The sequence below is a fragment of the Salvelinus fontinalis genome, chromosome 33 (assembly GCF_029448725.1).
Source record: "Salvelinus fontinalis isolate EN_2023a chromosome 33, ASM2944872v1, whole genome shotgun sequence".
NCBI classification, from domain to species: Eukaryota; Metazoa; Chordata; class Actinopteri; order Salmoniformes; family Salmonidae; genus Salvelinus; species Salvelinus fontinalis.
In genome coordinates this window covers 39,757,027-39,776,694 of record NC_074697.1, presented here as the reverse complement: position 1 = coordinate 39,776,694, position 19,668 = coordinate 39,757,027, and the positions used below count along the sequence as shown (strand labels likewise).

At 41.9% G+C, this 19,668-nt stretch overlaps 1 protein-coding gene across 1 annotated transcript; it reads left to right on the top strand.

The window, feature by feature from the left end:
* The first annotated feature begins 250 nt into the window (after positions 1-250).
* On the top strand, positions 251-8,127 carry LOC129832250 (proteasome subunit alpha type-6-like). The gene is made up of 7 exons (XM_055896179.1): positions 251-570; positions 1,024-1,118; positions 1,416-1,497; positions 3,465-3,620; positions 7,104-7,282; positions 7,392-7,486; positions 7,660-8,127. The coding sequence occupies exons 1-7, from the start codon at positions 495-497 to the stop codon at positions 7,715-7,717; spliced, it is 741 nt and encodes a 246-aa protein (XP_055752154.1). The 5' UTR covers positions 251-494; the 3' UTR covers positions 7,718-8,127.
* The last annotated feature ends 11,541 nt before the right edge of the window (positions 8,128-19,668 follow it).

Genomic DNA, 19,668 nt, shown 5'->3' with positions numbered 1-19,668 from the left:
TAAGCCTGTACATTCCTATGTAAGTATGCCCCCAACGCAATTCTGAAGTCGAATACATCCACAGTGCAATTTCAACCAATTATTTGGCATCAAATTAACTAATTATGATCTTTTGTTGAATTTGTATAGCAGCATTCCAACCTTGTTTAGCATTAGAGTCCAATTTTGGCATGATTATTTTTATCTGCTTGCTTTAGTTTCAATTCGAAACTTTTATTTTGAAACCACCGATTCCACTATTGTTGTTCACAACACACATGTGCCAGTCTTCTCATGGTTCATTGAAAAAAGAAAGAGAAAGTAAAACTCCACCGAGAAGCTCAACAAACACCTTTATCATCGTCTGCTCTCTATTGTAGACTGTTCTTCTTGTTTTACTGCAACAGACAACAACGGTGAATATAGTCCTAATAAGGCTATTAGGATACTGCAGAAAAGGTAACAGGTTACTCGCCGAAAGTTCACTTCAGGTGAGCATCATTTGACGCAAAGCAATGTCCCGTGGTTCGAATGCTGGATTTGACCGACACATTACGATTTTTTCTCCTGAGGGCCGCCTCTATCAAGTCGGTGAGATGTTTTGCTTAATTTCTCCAGTTTTGTTTCGTGCAGGGGATGACCTAGGCTTGTCTAGCATCTGTATATGTATCGTTCTATACCATCCAAAATCATCTAAGATATTCGCCCAGTGAATGTGTTGCGCTGTAGCTGTATGTGACGATGAGCATCCCCATAGGCCAAACGTGTAGTATATTGTGATTATAACCATATTGTGATTATACACATATTGTGATTGTATATTTCACATAGCATGTGGGGGGGGACTACAAATGTTTTAAATGTGTGTTACTTCTCTGTGGTATAATATGTCCGTCAATAAAGCGATCTACCAATGTTTGAGACTTTCCCATGAGCACCTTTAGACCTATAGTATTCCAAGCCCCCTGTTTATCCCATGCCGCTTTTAAAAGTTAGCCTATATTTAAGTAGTATAATCTCACGTTCTCATGTGTTGTCCCTCAGAGTATGCCTTCAAAGCCATCGCCCAGGGTGGGTTGACATCACTGGGCGTGCGGGGGACAGACTGTGCTGTGGTGGTCACACAGAAGAAAGTGCCGGTAAGATATTCATCATCTGTCCTGAGTTCCATCTCCATGTACCAGGAGCTTCTGTCTTAGTTGTCTTTGACTTCATCCAAATTAGAAAAAGAATGTTGATATCTGGCGTTAGAGAAAGAGTCAGTCATGAACAGTGAAGCATGACAGAGTGGTGTCTCAGCATTTCTGCTGACAGGGCACACGCCACTGATTTGTTAAAGCTTGTCCAATCGAAATATTATATTGTGGCACCAACCCAATATTCTTAACAACAATGAGGTATCATCTACTATATGTGACCCTGTCATTATAATACAGGACAAGCTGCTGGATTCTGCCACTCTGACCAACATGTACCCACTTACCCCACGCATTGGATGTGTGATGACAGGACACAATGGTGTGTATAATGGCACAGACGACATCTCACATCACACACACACACACACCACTGGTGGTCAGTGGCGTTTAAGATGAGGGAGAACAATTATTTATGAACATGGCCTTATTTCTATTACAGTATATTGGATAACTGTCATTCATATTCCATTCACCCACTTCAATGTAACATCGATAAAGTTAGGCTACTACATGATACTCAAATTTCCCCTATACCCATCAAGAGGTTGCTACAACCTAGCCTATGAATGAAAGATTACAACGTAGCTGTCACGGCCGTCAACAGAAGTAGACCAAAGCGCAGCGTGGTGAGCGTACATATTCCTTTTTATTAGAAATGACGCCGACAAAAACAATAAACAATCCAAAACAACCGTGAAGCTAAAGGGCTATGTGCCACAAACAAAGTTGACCTTCCACAAAGACAGGTGGGAAAAAGGGCTACCTAAGTATGGTTCTCAATCAGAGACAACGATAGACAGCTGTCCCTGATTGAGAACCCTACTCGGCCAAAACATAGAAATACAAATAATAGAACTAAAGAACATAGAATACCCACCCCAAATCACACCCTGACCAAAACAAATAGAGACATAAAAAGGATCTCTATGGTCAGGGCGTGACAGTAGCAGCACACAGGTCGAGAGAAAATATTGGTGACAGACAGTGACAGACGGACAGATAGTGACACATTTAATACCGCCTTGCACACTATTGCCTACATCTAGCTGATCTAGGGTGTAATCGTTAGTCCAACAGTTGCAAACGAGTTTCTATTGGTCAAATTCAGGTATGTTTATCCTGTTTTGTTCCGTTTGCTTTCATTTAAGAAGCGTTTTTAAACAGAATTGGTGGAAGGAATACACCCCAGGTCACGGATAAACACAGTTCACATTCATAGCAGCCACGTTGTATTCCTGCTCGCATCTATGCGCTGTCCTCCTCTCACCTTTTCCCTTCGTTTGTGGACTTCAATGCACAATACATCAGCTGTATGTGACCAGGCGAAATAACCTTTCCAAGCCAAACCGTATCATAACTGCTACACACAGCCTACATCGTTGTTACCATATTAGCTAAAGTAACGTCAAAGTCAACATAGCTAATAGAACTAAAACGTGTTAGTAAACCAGCTACAATCACGCAGTAACTTTACACTGTATAGTTAGTTAGCAGTTTAGCACTTACACCGGCAGCCCGGTGGCAATAAATTAGTAAAACCAAAAGCTTACCTTGACTTGGAAGAGTTCCAGTGTTGTGTTGGATAGTCATAGCTAGCTAGCTAACATAGCATCCGTCTGTTTGAGCAGGGTGTTTGAGTAGGCTAAACTAGCTAGCTGCATTTGCTAGCTAATCAAGTGAAACCAAAGAGTGAAAAAAAATGACAATCTCTATCTTGCTTCTCCTTAATTTTTAAAGAAATGAATTTGTTAAAAACTGTTCAACTATTGTCTTTCACTCTCTTTAAGTCAACTACTCACCACATTTTATGCACTGCAGTGCTAGCTAACTGTAGCTTATCCTTTCAGTACTAGATTAATTCTCTGATCCTTTGATTGGGTGGACAACATGTCAGTCCATGCTGCAAGAGCTCTAATAGGTTGGAGGACGTCCTCCAGAAGCTGTCATAATTACTGTGTAAGTCTATGGAAGGGGGTGAGAACCATGAGCCTCCTAGGTTTTGTATCGAAGTCAATGTACCCAGAGGAGGACGGAAGCTAGCTGTCCTCCGTCTATACCATGCTACCATACAGAGTGCTGTTGAGGCTACTGTAGACCGTCATAGCAGCAAAACAGTGTGTTTTAATAAATAATTTGGTAACGTAAATATATTTAGTGTAGTTTTATTTAAATGTTTTATTATTTTTATGAAATTCACTCAGAAGGATGGTCCTCCCCTTCCTCCTCTGAGGAGCCTCCACTGACACACACACACATCCTTTTACTCTCTCTTCCTCTCCCCCTCAGCGGACAGTCGATCCCAGGTCCACAGGGCACGAGTGGAGGCCGCCGAATGGAAGTACAAGTTTGGCTATGACATCACAGCAGACATGTTGTGTCGGAGAATGGCGGACATCTCCCAGGTCTACACACAGAACGCTGAGATGAGACCTCTGGGATGCTGTGAGTGGTGTTCCCCTGTCCTCCTGTCACCCTGTCTCTCTGTTCTCTTCCTCTCCATTGATTCACTCCCTCTCACCCTTACCATTAATCCCCTGGTTCCTTCTCCGGCCGACTGTTTACCTCCTTTCTTTCAATACCTCTATACGCCCTTTTTTCCTCTCCCTGATTGCCCAGTAATAACTATTTTTTAATCACTTTGCCGCATTTTTCAAATGTAAGTGGTATATTTGCAAAACTCTAAACTGAAAACACTTGTAATGCCCCCTATCTTATGATTAGAAACTCTTGTTGTGCTTTCATTGGGGTTTCACACATCTTTCACCCCTGAGTCATTCATGCAAAATCAACGATTTAAGTGAAATACCCTGAGAACATTTAGTTTAGTCACCAATACATCAGATAATGATAGGCTCACCATTTAGTCATTTTAACTACTATTTAATCCAAATGCAAAAAATACAAGTTACACATTTCAAAAATGTTATTTTTGAAGTGCTCAATAAAAAGAGTAGTAGGTGGTAAATATCATTTTCCATACAGTATTTGATAATAACTTAACATGCACAATTATTTTAGCATTTGTATCCGATGGCAGGTTGCGAGCATGTTGAGAAATATGCCAGTCTTACGGTTCCATTATCCTTTTACAGTACATACGTAGGACAAATAATCAGAAATTGGGGTATTGTAAAGCAGTTGGCTACTGTAAAAACATAGCACAGTGTTGTAAACCATTTCTTCCCCATGCAACATTCTACAAGATAACCTTTTCTACGTGACTTGTCAACTGCTACAGTATCGCCTGTCTCTTAGCCGTGGTATATTGGCCGTATACCCCATCTCCTCAGGCCTTATTGTTTAAATATACAACCCAGGTATTTCAGCAGTGCACGGTACACTACACTATAATTCCAGATGGTAGTACATAGAGGGATGCTTTCCACTTTGTCCTATTAAGGCACACTGGTGGAGAATGATGATGTAGTATTTACAGCCACATCCATATATGATTTGGTTTTACCTTACAATATAAATTGATGTCCAATTGATACATTTATACATACAAATTATATAGTTTTACAGTGATCAGCAGTTATGAAACTAAAGTGCGTTCGGAAAGTATTCAGACCCCTTGACTTTTCCCACATTTTGTTACGTTACAGCCTTATTCTAAAATTGATTACATTATTTTTTCCCCTCATCAATCTACACACAATACCCCATAATGACAAAGCAAAAACAGGTTTATAGACATTTTGGCAAAAGTATATAAAAAAAATGAAATATAACATTTACATAAGTATTCAGACCCTTTACAGTACTTTGTTGAAGTACTTTGTACTTTGTTGAAGCACTTTGTACTTTGTTGAAGCAAGTACTTTGTTGAAGCACCTTTGGCAGCGATCACAGCCTTGAGTCTTCTTGGGTATGACGCTACAAGCTTGGCACACCTGTATTTGAGGAGATTCTCCCATTGTTCTCTGCAGATCCTCTTCAGCTCTGTCAGGTTGGATAGGGAGCGTTGCTGCACAGCTATTTTCAGGTCTCTCCAGAGATGTTCGATCGGGTTCAAGTCCAGGCTCTGGCTGGGCCACTCAAGGACATTCAGAGATTTGTCCCAAAGCCACTCCTGCGTTGTCCTGGCTGTGTGCTTTGGGTTGTTGTCCTGTTGGAAGGTGATCCTTTTTGCTCTGACATGCACTGTCAACTGTGGGACCTTATATAGACAGGTGTGTGCCTTTCCAAATCATATCCAATCAATTTAACTTACCACAGGTGGACTCTAATCAAGTTGTAGAAACATCTCAAGGATGATCAATGGAAACAGGATGCACCTGAGCTTAATTTAGAGTCTCATAGCAAAGGGTCTGAATACTTCTGTAAATAAGGTATTTCTGTTTTTTATTTTTTATAAATTTGCTAAATTTTCTAAAAACCTGTTTTCGCTTTGTCACTGTGGGGTATTTTGTGTAAATTGATGAGACGAAACAATATCATTTTATCAATTGCATAATAAGGCTGTAACGTAACAAAATGTGAAAAAAGGGAAGGGGTCTGAATACTTTACGAATGCACTGTATATTAATTAGACATTACAACATTTTGGTTCAGTAGTTATCTGTTTTCAGCAGTTTGATTAATAATAGTTAATTGTATTGTTAACAAATGACAAGAAAATCATATTAAAAGTAAAGTGAGTATTGCATTTTGAAACACAGATACTTATACTGAACAAAAATATAAACGCAACAATATCAACATTTTATTGAGTTACAGTTCATATAAGGAAATCAGTCAATTGAAATTAATTCATTAGGTCCTAATCTATGAATTTCATATGACTGGGAATACTGATATGCATCTGTTGGTCACAGATACCTTAAAAATAAATGTAGGGGCGTGGATCAGAAAACCAGTCAGTACCCAAACATTCCCAATGGGTGACATGTCTGGTGAATATGCAGGCCATGGAAGAACTGGGACATTTTCAGCTTGCAGGAATTGTGTACATATCCTTGCATCATGCGGCTGTGCATTATCTTGCTGAAACATGAGGTGATGGCGACAGATAAATGGCACGACAATGGGCTCCAGGATCTCATCACGGTATCTCTTTGCATTCAAATTCCCATTGATAAAATGCAATGGTTTTCTTGTTCGTAGCTTATGTCTGCCCATACCATAACCCCACCGCCAGCATGGGGCACTCTGTTCACAGTGTTGACATCAGCAAACCGCTCGCCCACACGATGCCATACACGTGGTCTGCGGTTGTGAGGCCAGTTGGATGTACTGCCAAATTTCCCAAAACAACGTTGGAAGCGGGTTATGGATAAGAAATGAACATTCACTTCTCTGGCAACAGCTCTGGTGGTCATTCCTGCAGTCGGCATGTCAATTACACGCTCCCTAAACATTTCAGACATCTGTGGCATTGTGTTTTGTGACAAAACTGCACATATTAGTGGCATTTTATTGTCCACAGCACAAGGTGGACCTATGTAATGATCATGCTGTTTAATCAGCTTCTTGATATGCCACACCTGTCAGGTGGATGGATTATCTTGGCAAAGGAGAAATGCTCACTAACAGGGATGTAAACAAATGTGTGCACAAAATTTGAGCAAAATAAGCTTTTTGTGCTTATGGAACATTTCTGGTATCTTTTATTTCAGCTCATGAAACATGGGATCAACACTTTCCATGTTGCATTTACATTTTTGTTCAGTAGATAGAATATGTATCCAAATTGAAAGAGTGATTTGGTGCAGTCAACAAAAGATGGTGAATTTATTTGTTGCACCCAGTCAACTGAAGATGTGCTAAGGGTTTTTAAACATGAGCCATTTTGATGATCTGTTTAGATTTTTGTGCTTAGAGTTGTGAAAATGGCACCAAAGTGATTGAAAAAATCTATGTGCAGTAGGTGAGTATTAACTCCCACACAGAGGACTCAGACCCTTTTCCTCACAATGTCTCCAGGTATGATCTTGGTGGCCATGGACCCCCAGCTGGGTCCCATGCTGTATAAGTGTGACCCGGCAGGCTACTTCTGTGGATTCAGGGCCACTAGCGTGGGGGCCAAGCAGACAGAGGCTAACAGCTACCTGGAGAAGAAACTGAAGAAGAGGCCGGAGCTGTCATATGAGATGACTGTGGAGGTAGGCGGATGGATACTCATGGAAACATCTGGTGAAAAGTAAAAGTCTGTACAGTATTCAATCTCTCTCTCTCTACTCTCTCTGTTTCTTTCCCTCTCTCCTCCTATAGTTGGCCATCTCCTGTCTCTCTTCTATTCTGTCAATGGACTTCAAGCCCAGTGAAATTGAAGTGGGTGTGGTCACTAAGGAAAGCCCCAAGTTCAGGTACTATACCATCACAGTAACTGCATTTCGTCATCACTGTGTTGTTTATATGCTCATATGGTAATGATCAAGGATTTAAAGGGAACAACAGCCAAATGATCAATTCTCTCTTTCTGTCTCCCCAACCCTGGTTTCTAAAACCCACTCTCATCTTCTCTTCTTTCCTCTCACAGGACACTCTCTGAGACAGAGATCGACACTCACTTGGTGGCCATTGCTGAGCGGGAGTAGAGGTGCAGCCATCCACATACAGTACTTCAGGTGTCAGGCTGACTAACAGACTAACCTAGTGGTTCAGTAATAGGACAATAATACTACTTCAGTACAATACTTGGATATGTTTCTACTTTTCAACTATTTACATCTGCATTTGGTTGATTTTCACCTTCAGTCTGCATATCAAATCTTCTAGGACATACCGCCAGGCTGTAACTAGAATTCCCATGTTTGTTGGATTGTTTTGATCGTGTGGATCGTTTCATCCATCCTATTGTCTGTATCTCATTGAACACCATTGTTTATGATCATCAAAATGGGTTTTAGCTGCCTGTGCCCAGAGCGTTACTCATGTCATCTATCACCTGCCACAGAAACACTGTCTAACAGAATAAAACACATCAAATAAAACAAAAGAACACTAATATCCCTTTTTTATTCTGATATGCTTAGATGTTTTCTGTAGAATCACAAAAGACACAGTAGTGCTTAACTTTTGTATTTGTTTGATTCGATACATGTAACTAGAGTCCTGGGTCCGTATTCACAACATGTCTTAGAGTAGGAGTGTTGGGACTGTATCCACAAAATGTCTCCCCAAAAAGGTCCTAGGAATCCTGTTGAATCGTTTTTAAAGACAAAAAAACTCCCAGCTCAGAGTAGGTTTTAGGATGACGTTTTTTAAGACACTGCTCAGGCAATCTCTGAGCCAGGAGTAAAATCTATTCATAAAAGTTTATCTCGGCTGGTAATCACGACAAATTAAGGTACCGCAAAGGAAAGATATTGATGACGATCAAGTCACTTGCCGATAATGGTCCATAAAAAGGTCTATCATTTTCATTGAACACAATCAAAGTTAGCATAGGCCCTAGATGGCTTCAATTGCCCGATTTATAGTCCTGCCCAATTTAGGCATATTTCGTAACAATGTGATATTGCTCTCCAAAGGGATAACTTGATTTAACATGATGTAGTTGAATTAAATAATGGAAAGAAAAACATGATTATTGATTAGCCTAGTGGTTATAGATATTCAGGCAATAGGCATATCATGTGAAAAAGGCCTCGTGCGAAATCACTGTCAAAAGTGCAATAGATACGGTTGCATGTAGCCTTAGGGGTAGATTATTTATAGATTGATTATATAGAAATATCAAAACATTCTAACAACTCCAAAGCAATTGCATGTGGTGCCGGAACCACCTACTTGCTGTTTTTTGCTACTATCAAGAAGCCTGCTGGTAACTCTTAACTGGTTAGGACCTATCATGAGGTGTCCTAAATATCTGTCCACTAGGTGGGACTCTTATGGCGATTTATTTTTTATTTTTTTATTTTACCGTTATTTTACCAGGTAAGTTGACTGAGAACACATTCTCATTTACAGCAACGACCTGGGGAATAGTTACAGGGGAGAGGAGGGGGATGAATGAGCCAATTGTAAACTGGGGATTATTAGGTGACCATGATGGTTTGAGGGCCAGATTGGGAATTTAGCCAGGACACCGAGGTTAACACCCCTACTCTTACGATAAGTGCCATGGGATCTTTAATGACCTCAGAGAGTCAGGACACCCGTTTAACGTCCCATCCGAAAGACGGCACCCTACACAGGGCAGTGTCCCCAATCACTGCCCTGGGGCATTGGGATATTTTATTAGACCAGAGGAAAGAGTGCCTCCTACTGGCCCTCCAACACCACTTCCAGCAGCATCTGGTCTCCCATCCAGGGACTGACCAGGACCAACCCTGCTTAGCTTCAGAAGCAAGCCAGCAGTGGTATGCAGGGTGGTATGCTGCTTTTATTTTTAACTAGGCAAGTCAGATAAGAACAAATTCTTATTTACAATGACGACCTACACCGGCCAAACCCAGACGACGCTGGGCCAATTGTGCGCTGCCCTATGGGACTCCCAATCACGGCCGGTTGTGATACAGCCTGGAATCGAACCATTAGACCGCTGCTCCACTCAGGAGCCCCTGAAAGAGGCTTCATGCATAGCTTTTATTTTGACCCATAAGAGTAGGACAGGTGAATGCACCAATTTGTAAGTCGCTCTGGATAAGAGCGTCTGCTAAATGACTTAAATGTAAATGTAAGTAGGAGTAAAACGTCTTTATTTTCAGCACTACCCAACAATTCTCTACTCTGAGACGCTTTGAGGATACAGGTCCTGATCTAGGATCGGTTTTGCCTTTTAAATCAAAATGAAAAGATAGGGGACCTGATCCTAGATCAGTACTCCTAATCTGGGACAGTTTGTGAATATGGGCCCAGACATCGAACAATAATTCAGGCACAAATGAGTAACACACACATTCTATTCCAATTCTCCCACTGACCATGACCTCACTTCTCTGTTCCACACTCTTTCCATCTGAATCCCACTGTAGAAGAGGCTACACTTCAGTACTGGGCCAGTAGATGGCGGGATAGAGATAATGATGGGAGTTTCAGCAGGTATTAGGGAGAGAGGAATCCAGTTCACAATACACCAGATAACCAGTAGATAGCGATGTTGCTTAACTTGTGATATCTTCCCCCTTCCGGCCTTTCAGCACAAGGCATGCACAGGTGCCTCGTTGGTACTTCGTAATAGCCATGTTGATGTTTTTATTGCCTGTTCATAATGCAATGATACATTTATGTGTGCTTTATAATTCAGGTTTATTCATTATATTATATTATTGCCACATGCAATTGCTTTGGAATAAAGGTTAAATAAAATGCATAAATAAAATAAAATCGAGTGCACTACTTTTGACCAGTTCCCTATGGGCCCTGTTCAAAAGTAGTGCACTAAATGGGGTTGGGAGCCATTTCGGACATAGCCACTGTCTGATAAAATGTATCTTCTGTACAATATAGCACTAGGATATTCTGTTAAACCCAAACATCTTCAAATCACATCACATCGTATTATTGGTCACATACACATGGTTAGCAGATGTTATTGGTCACATACACATGGTTAGCAGATGTTATTGGTCACATACACATGGTTAGCAGATGTTATTGGTCACATACACATGGTTAACAGATGTTATTGGTCACATACACATGGTTAACAGATGTTATTGGTCACATACACATGGTTAACAGATGTTATTGGACACATACAAATGGTTAACAGATGTTATTGGTCACATACACATGGTTAACAGATGTTATTGTGAGTGTAGTGAAATGCTTATGCTTCTAGATCCGACAGTGCAGCAGTATCTAACAGGTAATATCAACAATTGCACCACAAAACCTAATACACACAATCTAGTAAAGGGATGGGATAAGAATATATAAATATAAAAATATATGGATGAGCAGTGACAGAGCTGCTGAGATGCAATAGATAGTATAGAATAGATAGTGAAGGATACAGTATACAGTATATACATATAAGATAAGTAATGTGAGATATGTAAACATTCTTAAAGTGGCATTATTAAAGTGACTAGTGTTCCATTTATTAAAGTGGCCAATGATATCAAGTCTGTATGTAGGCAGCCGCTTCTCTGTGCTAGTGGTGGCTGTTTAACGATCTGATGGCCTTGAGATAGAAGCTGTTGTTCAATCTCTCTGTCCCGGCTTTGATGCACCTGTATTGACCTTGGCTTCTGGATGGTAGCGGGGTGAACAGGTAGTGGCTCGGGTGGTTATTGTCCTTGATGATCTTTTTTTTACCTTCCTGTGACATCGGGTGTTGTAGGTGTCCTGGAGGGCAGGTAGTTTGCCCCCGGTGATGCGTTGTGCAGACTGCACCACCCTCTGGAGAGCCCTGCGGTTGTGGGCGGTGCCGTTGCTGTACCAGGCGGTGATACAGCCCGACAGGATGCTCTCGATTGCGCACCTGTAAAAGTTAGTGAGGTTTTTCGGTAACAAGCCACATTTTTTCAGCCTCCTGAGGTGGACCATTTCAGTTTGTCGGTGATATGTACACCGAGGAACTTAAAACTTTCCACTTTCTCCACTGCTGTCCCATCGATGTGGATAGGGGGGTGCTCCCTTTGCTGTTTCCTGAAGTCCATGATCATCTCTTTTGTTTTGCTGACATTGAGTGAGAGGTTATTTTCCTGACATCACACTCCGAGGGCCCTCAACTCCTCCCTACAGGCTGTCTCGTCATTGTTGGTAATCAAGCCTACCACTGTAGTGTCGTCTGCAAACTTGATGATTGAGTTGGAGGCGTGCATGGCCACGCAGTTGTGGGTGAACAGGGAGTACAGGAGGGGGTTGAGAACGCACCCTTGTGGGGCCCCAGTGTTGAGGATCAGCGGAGTGTAGATGTTGTTTCCTACCTTCACCACCTGGGGGCGGCCCGTCAGGAAGTCTGGGACCCAGTTGCACAGGGCAGGGTCTGCTTTGCTTTATCTTGGCCAGGTTGCAGTTGTAAATGAGAACTTGTTCTCAACTAGCTTCCCTGGTTAAATAAAGGTGAAATAAAATAAAAATAAAATAAAAGGGTCGAGACCCAGGGACTCAAGCTTAATGATGAGTTTGGAGGGTACTATGGTGTTGAATGCTGAGCTGTAGTCAATGCACAGCATTCTTACATAGGTATTCCTCTTGTCCAGATGGTATAGGGCAGTGTGATGGTGATTGCATCATCTGTGGACCTATTGGGGCGGTATGCAAATTAAAGTGTGTCTAGGGTGTCCGGTTAGGTATAGATGATATGATCCTAGACTAGTCTCTCAAAGCACTTCATGATGACAGAAGTGAGTGCTCCGGGGCGAAAGTCATTTAGTTCAGTTACCTTGGCTTTCTTGGGAACAGGAACAATGGTGTCCATCTTGAAGCATGTGGGGACAGCAGACTGGGATAGGGATTGATTGAATATGTCCGTAAACACACCAGTCAGCTGGTCTGTGCATGCTCTGAGGACGCGACTAGGGATGCCGTCTGGGCCGGCCGTCTTGTGAGGGTTAACATGTTTAAATGTCTTACTCATGTCGGCCAAGGAGGAGGAGAGCCCATAGTCTTTGATAGCGGGCCGCGTCGGTGGCACTGTATTGTCCTCAAAGCGCGCAAAGAAGTTGTTTAATTTATCTGGAAGCAAAATGCCGATGTCCGCGACGGGGCTGGTTTTCTTTTTGTAATCCGTGATTGTCTGTAGACCCTGCCACATACGTCTCGTGTTTGAGCCGTTGAATTGCGACTCCACTTTGTCTCCGTACTGACGCTTTGCTTGTTTAATTGCCTTACGGAGGGAATAACTACACTGTTTGTACTCTGCCATATTTCCCGTTGCCTTGCCATGATTAAATGCGGTGGGCCGTGCTTTCAGTTTTGCGCGAATGCTGCCATCAATCCACAGTTTCTGGTTAGGGAAGGTTTAAATAGTCACATTGGGTACAACATCTCCTATACACTTCCTTATAAACTCGCTCACAGAGTCAGCGTATAAGTCAATGTTGTTCTCTGAGGCTACCCGGAACATACAGTGGTGCAAAAAAGTATTTAGTCAGCCACCAATTGTGCAAGTTCTCCCACTTAAAAAGATGAGAGAGGCCTGTCATTTTCATCATAGGTACACTTCAACTATGACAGACAAAACGAGGGGAAAAAATCCAGAAAATCACATTGTAGGATTTTTTATGAATTTATTTGCAAATGATGGTGGAAAATAAGTATTTGGTCAATAACAAAAGTTTATCTCAATACTTTGTTATATACCCTTTGTTGGCAATGACAGAGGTCAAACGTTTTCTGTAAGTCTTCACAAGGTTTTCACACACTGTTGCTGGTATTTTGGCCCATTCATCCATGCAGATCTCCTCTAGAGCAGTGATGTTTTGGGGCTGTTGCTGGGCAACACGGACTTTCAACTCCCTCCAAAGATTTTCTATGGGGTTGAGATCTGGAGACTGGCTAGGCCACTCCAGGACCTTGAAATGCTTCTTACGAAGCCCCTCCTTCATTGCCCGGGCGGTGTGTTTGGGATCATTGTCATGCTGAAAGACCCAGCCACGTTTCATCTTCAATGCCCTTGCTGATGGAAGGAGGTTTTCACTCAAAATCTCACGATACATGGCCCCATTCATTCTTTCCTTTACACTAATCAGTCGTCCTGGTCCCTTTGCAGAAAAACAGCCACATAGCATGATGTTTCCACCCCCATGCTTCACAGTAGGTATGGTGTTCTTTGGATGCAACTCAGCATTCTTTGTTCTCCAAACACGACGAGTTGAGTTTTTACCAAAAAGTAATATTTTGGTTTCATCTGACCATATGACATTCTCCCAATCTTCTTCTGGATCATCCAAATGCTCTCTAGCAAACTTCAGACGGGCCTGGACATGTACTGGCTTAAGCAGGGGGACACGTCTGGCACTGCAGGATTTGAGTCCCTGGCGGCGTAGTGTGTTACTGATGGTAGGCTTTGTTACTTTGGTCCTAGCTCTCTGCAGGTCATTCACTAGGTCCCCCTGTGTGGTTCTGGGATTTTTGCTCACCGTTCTTGTGATCATTTTGACCCCACGGGGTGAGATCTTGCGTGGAGCCCCAGATCGAGGGAGATTATCAGTGGTCTTGTATGTCTTCCATTTCCTAATAATTGCTCCCACAGTTGATTTCTTCAAACCAAGCTGCTTACCTTTTGCAGATTCAGTCTTCCCAGCCTCGTGCAGGTCTACAATTTTGTTTCTGGTGTCCTTTGACAGCTCTTTGGTCTTGGCCATAGTGGAGTTTGGAGTGTGACTGTTTGAGGTTGTGGACAGGTGTCTTTTATACTGATAACAAGTTCAAACAGGTGCCATTTAATACAGGTAACGAGTGGAGGACAGAGGAGCCTCTTAAAGAAGAAGTTACAGGTCTGTGAGAGCCAGAAATCTTGCTTGTTTGTAGTTGACCAAATACTTATTTTCCACCATAATTTGCAAATAAATAAATTAAAAATCCTACAATGTGATTTTCTGGATTTTTTGCCCTCATTTTCATAGTTGAAGTGTACCTATGATGAAAATTACAGGCCTCTCTCATCTTTTTAAGTGGGAGAACTTGCACAATTGGTGGCTGACTAAATACTTTTTTGCCCCACTGCACTGTATCTCTCCCACTCTTGACAGTGTTCTCTTAGGGTAATCAGCAATTCCCATCCTCCATTGTAGAATATTAAAACCCTTGGATAAAGCCAGACTCAGCTATATTCACTACAATGAAACATACAGACACAAACAAACATCTAATCAAAGACACAATTCTAATCCTGTTGTTTTGAATGGGCCTCACTCACTCACTCACTGAATGGGCCACAACAATGTCACAACACTGACACAACACTGTCACAACTAAAGGGGAATAGTGCAATCAGTAAGTCACACCAGTATCCAGGGTTGGGTTCAATTCCATTTAAATTCAGACAATTCAGGAATTAAACAAAAATTCCAATTCCATTTTATTCCGATAGAGCTCAGGAAAATGTGAATATGATTTTCAGTTTACTTCCTGAATTGACTGAATTGACCCCATCCCTGCCAGTATCAGGGAGTAAGGGCCTGTACAGTATGCAACAGTGGTACCATGCTAGCTGGTTGGACTGCATTGGATTGTTGTGCTAAAAAGGAAATTGGATGGCCTTTATGTTTTCTGGGCATTTCTTCTTGTCTTGACATGGCTGCAGGATGTCACCGTTTATATTGGGCTCCTGTAATCCAAAGGGAAAACCACACTGGTTATGGGGCAGTTCTGTGAAATTAGGTTTTGGACTCATTGGGAAAGGGGGATACCTAGTCAGTTGCGCAATTAAATGCATTCAAACAAACTGAGTCTTCTGCATTTAGCCCAACCCCCTCTGAATCAGAGATGCATGGGGCTGTCTTAATCAATGGCCTGGGGAGCAGTGCCTTGCTCAAAGGCAGAACAGAGGATTTTTCCACCTTGCCTGCTCAGGGATTCTAACCAGTGATCTTTCTGTTACTGGCCCAGCGCTCTTAACCGCTAGGCCATGTGTTGTACTGTATGTATTTGGGCATGTCCAGACAGACAGGTAGTGGCTGCAGCCAGCTGCAGTACAGTAGATTACGTCTAGACAGATCATTATGGCTAACTCACCTGAGCACCCTCACATCAAAACACAGATTATTGACCCTACAGTAGATCTAATGCCTTCACTGGATCAGCTTTTACTTAGCCTACTACAGTAGCAGTACACTAACACACTAAAGCCTATGTCTAAAGTAGAGTAGTGTACCATTCATTAAAACACTTGTGTGAAACTTTGTACATGGCAGATTGCAGTAAACTTGTAAAATTAGTTTGATTTCATTCTTACAGAAGAAAAGCAAACTTCATAATAACTTAGTTATGAAATCAAATTGAAGGATTAGGGGACTGTATCAAAAAGTGTTTTGTTACAGGATGTATGATATCAAAAAGTGTTTTGTTACAGGATGTATTATATCAAAGAGGGTTTTGTTACAGGATGTATGATATCAAAGAGCGTTTTGTTACAGGATGTATGATATCAAAGAGGGTTTTGTTACAGGATGTATGATATCAAAGAGTGTTTTGTTACAGGATGTATGATATCAAAGAGGGTTTTGTTACAGGATGTATGATATCAAAGAGGGTTTTGTTACAGGATGTATGATATCAAAGAGGGTTTTGTTACAGGATGTATGATATCAAAGAGGGTTTTGTTACAGGATGTATGATATCAAAGAGGGTTTTGTTACAGGATGTATGATATCAAAGAGGGTTTTGTTACAGGATGTATGATATCAAAGAGGGTTTTGTTACAGGATGTATGATATCAAAGAGGGTTTGTTACAGGATGTAGGCCTGGTCATAGTTCCTGTAAGAAACCATGTGTTCTTGATATTCCAGAGAGGCTGATAACAATACAGTGCATTTGGAAAGTATTCAGACCCCTTCACCTTTTCCACATTTTGTTACGTTACAGCCTTATTCTAAAATTTATTAAATCAATTTTTTCCCTCATCAATCTACCCCATAATGAAAAAACAAAAACAGGTTTTTAGATATTTTGTCAAATGTATAAAAAAATACAAAACTGAAATATCACATTTACATACGTATTCAGACCCTTTACTCAGTACTTTGTTGAAGCACCTTTGGCAGCGATTACAGCCTTGAGTCTTCTTGGGTAGGACGCTACAAGCTTGGCACACCTGCATTTGGGGTAGTTTCTCCCATTCTTCTCTGCAGATCTTCTCAAGCTCTGTCAGGTTGTATAGGGAGTGTCGCTGCACAGCTATTTTCAGGTCTCTCCAGAGATGTTCGATCGGGTTCAAGTCCGGGCTCTGGCTGGGCCAATCAAGGACATTCAGAGATTTGTCCCAAAGCCACTCCTGCGTTGTCCTGGCTGTGTGCTTTGGGTTGTTGTCCTGTTGGAAGGTGATCCTTCGCCCCAGTCTGAGGTCCTGAGCGCTCTGGAGCAGGTTTTCATCTAGGATCCTTCTGTACTTTGCTCCGTTCATCTTCCCTCGATCCTGACCAGTCTTCCAGTCCCTGCCGCTGAAAAACATCCCCACAGTATGTTGCTGCCACCACCATGCTTCACCGTAGGGATGGTGCCAGATTTCCTCCAGATGTGACGCTTGGCATTCAGGCCAAAGAGTTTATTCTTGGTTTCAGAAGACCTGAGGATCTTGTTTCTCATGGTCTGAGAGTCCTTTAGGTGCCTTTTGGCAAACTCCAAGTAGGCTGTGGCTTCCATCTGGCCACTCTACCATAAAGGCCTGATTGGTGGAGTGCTGCAGAGATGGTTGTCCTTCTGGAAGGTTCTCCCATCTCCACAGAGGAACTCTGGAGCTCTGTCAGAGTGACCATCAGGTTTTTGGTCATCTCCCTGACCAACGCCCTTCTCCCCCGATTTCTCAGTTTAGCCGGGCGGCCAGCTCGAGGTAGTGTCTTGGTGGAAGTGTCTTGGTGGTTCTTCCATTTAAGAATGATGGAGGCCACTCTGTTCTTGGGGACCTTCAATGCTGTAGACATTTTTTGTACCCTTCCCCAGATCTGTGTCTCGACACAATCCTGTCTCAGAGCTCTACGGACAATTCCTTTGACCTCTTGGCTTGGTTTTTGCTCTGACATGACTGTCAACTGCTGTGGGACCTTATATAGACAGGTGTGTACTTTTCCAAATCATGTCCAATCTATTGAATTTTCCACAGGTGGACTCCAATCAAGTTGTAGAAACATCTCAAGGATGATCAATGGAAACAGGATGCACCTGAGCTCAATTTCGAGTCTCATAGCAAAGGGTCTGAGCACTTATGTATATAAGGTATTTAAAAAAAATATGTTTTATTGATTTGCTAACATTTCTAAAAACCTGTTTTCACTTTGTCATTATGATGTGTGTAGATTGATCTGGGATTTAATTTTTTTTAAAATCAATTTTAGAGTAAGGCTGTAACATAACAAAATGTGGAACATGTGAAGGGGTCTGAATACTTTCTGAGTGCACTATATACAGTTGAAGTCGGAAGTTTACATACACTTATGTTGGAGTCATTAAAACTCGTTTTTAAACCACTCCACAGATTTCTTGTTAACAAACTATCGTTTTAGCAAGTTGGTTAGGACATATACTTTGTGCATGACACAAGTAATTTTTCAAACAGTTGTTTACAGACCAATTATTTCACTTATAATTCACTGTATCACAATTTCAGTGGGTCAGAAGTTTACATACACTAAGTTGACTGTGCCTTTAAACAGCTTGGAAAATTCCAGAAAATGATGTCATGGCTTTAGAAGCTTCTGATAGGCTATTTGACATAATTTGAGTCATTTGGAGGTGTACCTGTGGATGTATTTCAAGGCCTACCTTCAAACTCAGTGCCTCTTTGCTTGACATCATGGCAAAATCTATAGAAATCAGCCAAGACCTCCACAAGTCTGGTTTATCCTTGGGAGCAATTCCCAAACGCCTGAAGGTACCACGTTTACCTGTACAAACAATAGTACGCAAGTATAAACACCATTTGACCACGCAGCCATTATACCGCTCAGGAAGGAGACACGTTCTGTCTCCTAGATATGAACATACTTTGGTGCGAAAAATGCAAATCAATCCCAGAACAACAGCAAAGGACCTTGTGAAGATGCTGGAGGAAACAGGTACAAAAGTATCTATATTCACAGTAAAACGAGTCCTATATTGACATAACCTGAAAGGCCGCTCAGCAAGGAAGAAGCCACTGTTCCAAAACTGCCATAAAAAAGCCAGACTGCGGTTTGCCACTGCACATGGGAACAAATATCGTACTTTTTGGAGAAATGTTCTCTGGTGTGATGAAACAGAAATAGAACTGTTTGGCCATAATGACCATCGTTATGTTTGGAGGAAAAAGGGGAGGCTGCAAGCCGAAGAACACCATCCCAACTGTGAAGCACTGGGGTGGCAGCATCATGTTGTGGGGGTACTTTGCAGCAGGAGGGACTGGTGCACTTCACAAAATAGATGGTCTCATGAGGAAGGGAAATTATGTGGATATATTGAAGCAACATCTCCAGACATCAGTCAGGAAGTTAAAGATTGGTCGCAAATGGGTCTTCCAATTGGACAATGACCCCAAGCATATTTCCAAAGTTGTGGCAAAATGGCTTAAGGACAAAAAAGTCGAGGTATTGGAGTGGCCATCACAAAGCCCTGACCTCAATCCTATAGAAAATGTGAGGGCAGAACTGAAAAAAGTGTGTGTGAGCAAGGAGGCCTACACGCCTGACTCAGTTACACGAGCTCTGTCAGGAGGAATGGGCCAAAATTCACCCAATTTATTGTGGGAAGCTTGTGGAAGGCTACCCGAAACGTTTGACCCAAGTTTGACCCAATTTAAAGGCAATGCTACCAAATACTTATTGAGTGTATGTAAACTTCTGACCCACTGAGAATGTGATGAAAGAAATAGAGGCAGAGGCACTGCAACAACCCGATCGCATTCCGCTCCGCTCCACAGGTAGTATCACACTTTCACTTCATTTCATTACAGTACAA